The sequence below is a fragment of the Buteo buteo genome, chromosome 5 (assembly GCF_964188355.1).
Source record: "Buteo buteo chromosome 5, bButBut1.hap1.1, whole genome shotgun sequence".
Taxonomy (NCBI): Eukaryota; Metazoa; Chordata; class Aves; order Accipitriformes; family Accipitridae; genus Buteo; species Buteo buteo.
Window position 1 is genome coordinate 23,380,160 of NC_134175.1, and position 9,967 is coordinate 23,390,126.

The 9,967-nt window shown below is 43.3% G+C and overlaps 1 protein-coding gene across 8 annotated transcripts; it reads right to left on the reverse strand.

Annotated features, from left to right (window-relative positions):
- Positions 1-86: 86 nt before the first annotated feature.
- Positions 87-9,894, reverse strand: CLK1 (CDC like kinase 1). Of its 8 annotated transcripts, none has more exons than XM_075028118.1 (13): positions 9,756-9,894; positions 5,221-5,378; positions 4,839-5,028; positions 3,677-3,767; positions 3,188-3,254; positions 2,158-2,274; positions 1,858-2,024; positions 1,686-1,780; positions 1,470-1,599; positions 1,251-1,333; positions 838-917; positions 498-588; positions 87-401 (listed from the first exon to the last, which is right to left on the reverse strand). In XM_075028118.1, exons 2-13 carry the CDS (start codon positions 5,376-5,378, stop codon positions 192-194), a joined length of 1,479 nt encoding a protein of 492 aa, XP_074884219.1. In that variant the 5' UTR covers positions 9,756-9,894; the 3' UTR covers positions 87-191. The 8 variants fall into 8 exon arrangements, with proteins under 8 accessions (XP_074884219.1, XP_074884216.1, XP_074884215.1 ...); XM_075028115.1 differs by lacking the exon at positions 9,756-9,894 and adding an exon at positions 8,105-8,646; XM_075028114.1 differs by lacking the exon at positions 9,756-9,894 and adding an exon at positions 6,586-6,730.
- Positions 9,895-9,967: the final 73 nt, after the last annotated feature.

The window sequence follows — 9,967 nt, forward strand, 5'->3', positions numbered from 1 at the left end:
ATAGAGGGTACTCTTTTCCATGTGTTAAAAGTACAAGTGTCCTGAGATTTTTTTATTTACTGAGGAAATGCAACCAGGTTCATCAGTATCTTTTTCTAAAGTTTTATGCCAGCAGCTGGGTTAAACTTCAGTATCCAAAAAGTCATAATACAAAATAAGGCATTTACAAAATAACTGTACACAATAAATATTTAACGTTTTTTATATTTCTTTGGTGGACTGACTTCTGTGTCAGCCTCAGCTACAGGAGACAGAGCCCTTTTTTCCTTTTTCAGTGGGAAGAAGAAAGGATGTTTCAGTGCTTCTTCAAGAGTAATGCGCTTGGCTGGGTCATACTCCAACATCTTTTCAATGAGGTCAAAGAGGTCCTCGTGGTCAGAATCATGGCAGGTCATGAATGCCTTTGTGAAGGAAACAAGAAAACATGTCTCTCTTGACTCTCATAATTGCACTTAAAGCTCCTCTCCCCCAAAAGCATTCTCCCTCTGTCATCTTACCTTCAGTGGCTTACAGCGCCTCGAGACATATTTACCAGCAGAACTTTGTTCATCCCAATCCAGCCGGTCATGACGGAAATATTTGCGTTTCCTTAAACAAACAGACCACAGTTTGTTATTCCAAGATTCTGTTTTGTCCCTTCACTAGAAGTTTATCAGCATGATTGTTCTCAACTTGGGAAAAGAGCTGGGAATATTCCACAAGAGTGGCCAGCTTGTTAAATAGAACAGAAGGATGAATCTGAGTTTATTAAACTTTCTTTAAAAATTTGCTACTAAACCAAATCTGAAAATATTTAAATTAAACTATAGCAGTCTAGGTACAGAAAAATGCAATTACCTGCTTTTTTTTATCATGTGATTTGGCAAAGGCCCCAGTATTCGCTCCATCATTGCCAGGTGTTCTTTGCTGTCATGGGTCTGGGGGGAAAGGGAGAGAGATATGTTTTGTTCATTGCTAGAGGGAGTTAACAAGAACCACACACTAACCTCACTTCCTTTTTGAAGCTACATCTGTTACTAGTGTGGCTTGTAAATTTCAAATGTTAACAGGTACAACTTGGAGAAATCTGCTGCTGAGGAAAGTCCTTTGTGCCTACATCATCCGCTCTCTTCAACTTGGCATTACAGAGAAATGCAGCTTCATTTCTTGCACAGATGATTCCCCTTGGTCATCACCTCTCTGTAGCATATTTTCATCAAGCTGAGGAACTTTATAGATGCTGCATCATTTTGAGGTTCTTGGTTACCTACCGGAAATACTGTGAATCCAAGGTAATATTCTATGAGAATGCATCCTATGCTCCAAACATCACATGGTTGTGACCATCCCAGTGCTGTGAAAAAGATTCAGAAGGTTTGTGTTTATAGCAAGCTGCAAAGAGTTCAACAGCTCAACACTGCTGTTGTATGCTCTTCAATAGCATGCCAGAAGTCTCACAGAGAAGATGAGCCTAACAGACTTCTACTGACCTAGGATAACTTCAGGAGCTCTGTAATGTCTTGTAGACACCAAAGTGCTATGATACTCATCATCGTATGTTGCGCTTCCAAAGTCCACAACTTTGATGGCTGGATTTTTTAGTGTGCGTTCATCACATTTCTGAAATGAAACACAGTGGGGTGCCAATGACCAAATAAACCCAGACAAGGGCTGAAGGGGGAGCGGGGAAGAGGACAGGACCTTACCAGTTTGGGGTTATACTGTTCTACATAGTCAGACGTCACAAATAAAATATTTTCTGGTTTCAGATCTGTATGTGTTAACTTGTTCAAATGCAGAACTGCAAAAATAAAAAGTATAATTAGCAAATTCCATGAAGAAAATTTAACAAATAAATCAAACAAGAAACATACTTACAGTTCACAGATTTGCAGATCTGATACGCCATCTGTCGAATGTGGTCCAGTCTAAGTGGCAGAAAGCCATTCTCTTTAATGAAGTCATAGGTGCTGAGCCCCAGTAGCTCAAAAACAATGCAGACATGTCCATGGTACTCAAACCATTCTAACATCTGGACACAGGAACTGCAAAAGCAGGAAAACACATGAATCACAACAGGAAGTTGTGTAACACAGATATATATGGGTCATATGTTACAGAAAGCGATGTCACAGAAATCAAAGCCAAAACAAAGTACAGTCAGCTTTGTATACTTACTATTTACTGGTGGGATCCGATGCATTTAAATGTTGCAGTACTTGTATTTCTGCACGAGCTGCTTCAGAGTACCTATCAACATTTTTTACTATTTTCACAGCTACGTGTCTGCCTTCCCTGAAAAGACAGGTTTTAAAAGTAGTGAGAGCAATGACTAGTTTTAATTAAGAATATTCAGTAATTATCACCCACAATGGCAACGTCATCAGAAAAGGTGTTTTTTTAAGTACATACTGACTTAATAAAATCAAGGTTCATCTCTGCACAAACACACTATAATCTTTAAATTTTGAAAACACACTCAATACCTTATTTTCGGTCTTGTTCTTAAAGGTTAAAAGCCCCATTTACTTTCCCTTTGTATTTACATATGCTGGACTAGCACTGGAGAAACTTCACATATCGCAGCCTAACAAAACTGTCAGTCAAAAATGACAAGCTGCCTTCAGTCATCTAAGTAGTAAAAACATAACTCAGGTGTCAAATGCCTTCTACAGTGACCAGAAAGACAACGTAGTTTTCATACTATTTTGCACACAGCAAAACTGCCATCGAACACAAAATACATTCTTGATTAATAACATGCTCGCTGCTAGAACCCAAATGGCGTTGCATCATCACAGATGATACTTTAAGGTAAACTACATGATGTCAGAAATGTCGCTCATTATTCAGAGCTGGGGTGTTGCAGGCCCCAGGACTTCCCAGTGGGGGGGGGTGCAGCTTCACCCCACATTGTCTAGGCCACCTCCCCCATCAGCCCTCGACCCCTGCCAGGCTGGGGCGCGACTGCAGGAGACCCGCCCGTTGCCCGATCCACCAGTCCTGCACAACCCTTGTGTCTGGGTGCTGTTTTTAGCAGGATGCGCCAACATACATTTACGTTTGGGAACTGCAGCAGCCTTAAAGAAATACACAGAGCAGCATATGAGAAGTAAAGATAACACCTGATACAATCAGGAAGCCCTTCATGAACCACACTGAGATAGCACTGGTAAGAAAAATTACATGTATTTAATTCAAGACTTACGCTTTGTGATCGATGCATTCCACTACTTTTCCAAAAGCGCCTTCACCCAAAGTAGCAACAACCTCATCTATAAAGAAAAGAACTCTCTGTAACACAAGTTGTGAACTTACTCAGCTATTAAACAAACAAACAAAGAAAAATAAAAAGACTAAGTACTATCACTGACTCTATTCTAGACTGCGCTGCTTTAAATTGTAAATATCTAGTTTGAGAGATGTTACTGGACAACTCTCATCAAGGCACATTTACAGGGGTCTCATTCTAGTAGGTTCATTAACTTCATTTACTATTTTTGGGGGGGGAAAAAAAACAAGGGAAAAAGAAAAAAGAAAAATATTTAAGTTCTACAGAAAAAAAGAGTAACAATCCCCACCCCCAAACAAAAAAAGTCAAGACAGAAAGAAAAGACTTCCAAAGCCCCCTCACACCTTATTCTAAAAGAACTTATTCTATCTGAATAGTTAATAAATTTTGAAAAATATTCTATACATCTTGCACTTAGTACGTCTCCACTCTGACAGATCAGGTGACCCTCCTCATCATCCTCTACACTCCTGGATCTTTTCCTTCGATGACTCTTCTGGAACGGCACCAAGATCGTCCAGCCAATCAATAAACCCGAGTGAATTCAGGTCAGAATACGAAATTCATTCAGCAGGGAGATATTCAGGCATTCAGATACACGCCAGGCCACAAACAGATGGCAGGAGCAATTTCAAATTCAGTCCCCGGAAATTCACAGGGCACATAGTTTATGTTACAGGAGAAAAACATGGCAAGGAACAGATTTTCAGATGAGATACTCAAAGTGGCAAGGCAACAAAAAATTACAACACAATTGTTTTTCTTTTAAAAGATTGGTTCACTGAATTTTACCTTAAGATTTCAGTGACCCTTTTTTTTTTTAAAGCAAAAGAATTTAATAATTATCTTATAACTATATCTATATATATAAAAAAATAGCCTTGTGGCCAAATTAAAATACCCATCTTAAGTAATAGAGATTAAATCACTGGTCTGAGTATTTGATAAGAATTTTTTTTTTTAAATCATACACAATATAAACATTTTAGGCTGTCTCAGCTGAAGACCTTAAATTATAAACCAAATCTTCAGCTTTTTTAAGAGTTTTATATTAACAAAAATCAGAAAAACTGCTCTGCTAGTGGGCAGACATCATACATATTTGATTTACAGATTTTTCAGCAATACTTAAAACACCTTACTAAACAGATTTAGAAAAAAAAGTAAAAATGTGACGTTATCTCCTTGCTATTTCAGTGACACTTCAACTTGCTTTTGACTAAAAGCTTGTGCTTGAATTTTTGAGTAGGGCTGAAGTAAATGCTTGTCATAATAAAAATTTCAAAGGCATGAAAGCGATGCCTGTATTTCAAGTATTCCAATTGATGGTTATTATTCTGCTCAAATAGCAAGACTACATTCTGTTGTATCACAAGCATACCTACAAACTATACATTTTCACTGAAGGAAATAAAATCCTAGCAAAATTAATAATCTACTAATATTAGCTAAAATAATAAACTATTATTGATAGAATTCCCCAAACCCCACACTCAACTACTACTGCCCAGATGACTGACTATCTTCTTAAAATAAAAAAATCCTAAATTAAAATTGGTCACACCACCTGTGACTGATGATGATGACAGGTAGTGTGAGGTGTCTTGTATTTCCTTTTGTAACTACTTGTCCCACTATGACCTGATGATTTGCTACTGTGATGCCCAGTATCATATCCTTGATTGTACTCGTTTCTGTATTCTTCAACATAGCGTCGTTCATGGTGGTCTCTTTCATTTACAGATTTGGTTTCGGTACTACAAACAAAGGATCAAATAAAACAATTAAAATAATTCTAGTAGCCCTGTCAAGACAGCTATTTAAGCTGCAAGACAACTGTCTTGAAATATCTCCAACTCAAAAATGAGTACATTAGCAGGTGACCTGATGAGAATAATAAAATTGTAAAACATATGCTTGCTGATATCAGAAGTTAAGAAGTTATTTACCTGTCAGGAAGTTTAGAAAGATCATGTTTGCTGTGCCTGTTCTCCTGAGCAGCACTTAATGATCTCTTCTTTCTCTTACTGGCACTGTCACATCTTCTGTGATCCGGACCTTCTTTTTTATCCCAGTCAGGATAATTAGTTCGCCTGGAATGCCGCATCTGTAACAAAGGTATTTTGCTCTTTGAATTACATCCCATAGACAAACAATTCATTTTCAAAGCCATTAATTATCAAATTAGCACTATAATGAAGACTGCATTTTTCCTCAACTACCCAATTTTCATTTTCTCTCTGCTGTTTCTTGCACGTTATTTTTTAATCCCACAGCTTTTTCAAATCAACCATGTTTGATAGGGGAACACAAACCAATAACCTACTTCTTACAAAACACGTTAAAAAGAAGTATCGCGGCTCAGACACTACACACATACAGTGCATGTTATTTCTGCAAAGCTGCTCAGGCACCGAAAGGCGCATATGCTAGGGAAAAGGAAGGCTTCCGTGTACTTAAAAAGGGCGTTCGAGTATCGCCCGGTGCGCTTTTGAAGACTTCAAGGAACCCGTCATCAACTTTCGCCCTGAGAATTCCTAGCGCTAAGCCAAAATGACAACGAAACTTATGTTACCCAACTCCTCGTTACTTAGCTCGACGAGGTAAGCAACTCACTACACACGTCGTCTTTTATGTCACTCTCCAATCGTAAGTCGGTTCTAGCTCACGCAAGCTGCGTCTCAGACCGACGCGTCCGGGCTCCGCAGCCAGGGCGACGCTACCGAGCGGGACGCGGGCGCCAAAGGCGCCGGGACGCCGCGGCCGGGCGGTGCGGGGCCCCGTCCCTTCCCAAGGGAGGGCACCCCGCGCCCCCCGCACACCCGGCGCGAAGACGCGGGGCGCCGGGCCGGGCCCACCCCCGCCCCGGGCGGCAGGGGGTCCGCGGCCCACCAAACCGCTGCTCCGGCGAGGTCCCCGTTCTCGACGCCGAGCAGCGGCACGGGAAAGGGCGCCGGCCTCCCCCGCCAAAGCGACCGAAGCCATTTTCCCTCCGCGCCGAAGAGAACATGGCGGCCGCGGGGAGGCGGGGGCGCACGGGCGCCCCGGCCCCCCGACCCGCCCGTTCCGCCGGGGACGAGCCGAGACACCGGCCGCCCTCCCCGCCCCCCGCGGCCGGAGACAACCTCCTTCCTGCCCCCGCTCCCCAGCGGCGCCCTGCCCTCCCCTCCCCTCCCCTCCCCTCCCTCCGCCCCGCCTTCCCCTCGGCGGCGGCCCGGCCCAGCGCCGAGCGCCGTCCCGCGGCTCGTCCCCGCCGCCCGGCGGCGCGGCGCCGCAACCGTCGCGCAGCGCCCCTCCCAGCGCAGCGCCCCCACCTCCGCGGCTCCGGGGAGCCGCCGCTCTCTCCGGCAGCCGCCACTGCGCTCCACGCCGCAACTGCCGCCCGCCTGCTCGCGCGGCCCGCTACAAAATGGCGTTGCCAGGATCCTTCTGGAGTGCGGCGGCGCGTCAGAAGCACACCCCGGCGTCACAAGGCGGGGCGGGGCCGCCCCGCCACACCCCGCTCCCCCGCCCGCAGGCCCCGTCAGCCGGTCTGCCCTCCCGAGGGGTGTGAAGGGCCCCGGCCCCCTTCCGCCGGCCCCCCTGGGTACGGACCGCCCTCAGCCCTCAGCGGGGCTGGGCACTGCGCGGGCACCGCCGTCCCTCGGCGCCCCGGCTGCCGGTACCGCTCCCAGGAGCCGTAACTGTCCCCTCGCCTCTCTGCGTGGTGACAAAGCCCGTTCTCTCCCAGTTCTGCTCCTCGGACAGATACAGGTGCATTTCACCCGCTCACAACCTTTCAGGGTAGCCCTGTATGCCTCACCAGGTAGCGCGGTTAACGTGTTTTCACAGAAGTAAACCAACTACGCAAAACCTTCAACCATTTTCCTGCCAAGAACTTGGGAAGACAAGGAACATGATACTGAAAAAAAAAGTAAAAAAAAAATCTAACCCTCATTTAAGAATGACTGCCAGAAGATCGGTCTTTTTTGTAAGACTCCGAATTGCTAAATCATCATTTTTGCCCTTGGTGATACAGTCTGTTGTCTCTGTAATTCCCTAGACAAATTGTTAGACGCTCTCAATATACCCAGTCAGCTTTAAATCAACAGAGGTTCAACAAATGAAAGAGATCTTTGTAAATCATTGGCATAAAAAACATTTCCGAATAGTCGAATGCCTCTTCCCTCCCCCCCAGATGTCTCGTGGTATCTTTTACTAGCTTTTAGTCATGTTCTCAACTCTGGACAGAACATAATACCCACTGTAAAACAAAGAAACTAAATGTAACTCTTCAAGTAATGTACGCATCAGCCTTCTATACCCGCAGAAAGAAAAAAAAAAAAACAAAAACCAGAACCAAACCCTCCCACAAAACTAACCCTTGCTTCCTCTGCTGCTCACTACTACTACACACATACGTGGCAGCTTAAGTCACAGCCACCCCTCTCACCTCACCGTGCCTTGCTGCAGCCCTTCAGCCACCACCTCCCTCAGAAGCAGCTTTCAAGCCCATCACCCACCTATCAGTTGTCACCTCAGCAGAGCTAACCAAGCATTAAGACCGAAATTTGGTTCTCCAAAACCCATAATAAGCAAACATCTCATGTGCAATCTAATTTATGTGGAAAAAGAGCATCTAAGGATAACACAGTTCTGAAACACTAGAACGGCCTATACACATCAGTTCCCTAAAACCCAATGATTTTTTTTTATTCTGGAAAGGACTAAACCTTCTGAAACACTTCCACACCTGATAAGCGACCCTTCTCACTCTTTGGTTTTTTTATTTCCCCAGCTGACCCTGTGATCAACATAGAATAGGTACATCACACATGCAAGTTTGTCACTGACCAGAGATAATGCACCATTATTTTCTTTTTGTCCATTGCTCTCCAGCTTAGACTTCCACAGCTGGGCAACTTCCTACTCTCTTGCCTTGCTTTCTCTTCAACAAATGGATGGGACCAACCCCCACCGTTATTTTCCTGTTGTATTCCAGATTCCCACGGAGAACCTGGGAGAAGTTCAGAGCCACAACAGGAAAATAGACATAATACAATTTTTTAAAGTTAGGATGTAATCCTGTCCCAGAAGATCACTCTCCTTTCAATACGTAGCTTTAGATGAAAAAGAAAGGATCTAAATTTAATGTATCCTCCAGAGAGCAAATTGCTTGGTGTCCCTATATTTCACACATTCTATATAACAGCATTCTTTTTGTGGAGGACAAAAAAAAAAAAATAGACCTGAAACTGTTTCCAGTTCAGTGCTAGATGTCAGAATTTTAAATTACTGGTTCCTTTGCACTGTAGGAAAGTTTCCAGTATGTTCTTCCTTCTGCATGGCAGTAGCGTCCATGTGGCAGTCAAACACGCAGTTGCATGCTTCTGACTACTTGCTTTTACCACTGGTTACATGGAAGAGACAGAAAGAGCACAGAGCTAAAATAATTAAATCCTTTACCTGACTGCCTAAAATATTATGGTAAAATGTATTAAGTCTGGAGCAAGGGCTAGGAGCTTTAAGCAACACTCCATATAAAATATAGAAACTTTGTCCCAGACAGAGGGTACTGATTATCTCTGCTCATTAACAGCGCAGTAATCTGGCATACCTTTGCCTTTCTCTTGCAGTTAAGTTCTCCTCTTTAAGAGGCAAAGTCTCCAAATGGGAAATACTGGTCTGAAGCAGACTGCAAGTCAGCTGGACCTGGACTTCCCAAGGATTACAAGGCATATATATGAGAATGGACTTTGCTAAGTGATGTTGACTGACTCCAAAGAGGACTGGGGAAAGAAGTCCAGAATGGTAGGAGTTGGATGCAGAAACTGTGGGTACTCTCTCCTGTCCAGGTCTCTCATGCACGCTGGAACTAGAAATACACCCTCTCACCTCTATGTATTACAGTCCGAAAGTGAACCTCTGTGCAAATGAGTTGATTTTTTTCCTGCTTTATGAAAACAAACTGATGCCAAAATGCATTTTTTAAATCTACAAGGAAGAGTAGAACATTCTGCTTTTCCCAGTATGTCCACAGTGGAGAACTGCTTTTTTAACATGTACAAATTACTCTTTTCCCTGCTTAAGTCAGTTTATTTTATGCTTACTATACTAAGTGACTTGAGCATAGGATCAGCAATATATATATATATACACACACACATATGTATGCATGTATTTTGTTTTTCCTCTTGAACAGTCAATATTCAGATAACTCTGTACCTTCTTGCAGACTTTCTTATCTGAGTCCAACATTTGGTCTCAAATAAGACCAAACAACAGCCCTCTCTTACTTGTTCAACATCATCTTGGCCACAGTATCTTTGATTATTTTGGGTGTATCAGGATATTCTTAATTAGAAGTCTGACCAGTCTTTTTGTCACCACTCTTTGTTGCGTTTACCCCCTATTGTTTGTGCAATAAAGTGATGAAAAACAAGTTACAGTAAATCCATGGTTACCTAGTTTCGATCAACAGCTATGTAAAGACACAAACACTTACTCTTTCACACCAAAAGCGTTGTGCCAGAGGCAGAAGCAATTGTTTCAAATCCACCTTCTGGGGAGGCCAAAGAGGTTAGCGTTCGAACACAGCAGTACAAGAGCAAGCACTCCTCTAAACAAGGTCTTTAATCCTCTAGGAGAGAGAGGTTTCATCTATGACACTGCTCTCGCCTAGGGGAAAAAATTGCATATCTTACTCAGTTTTCTAAA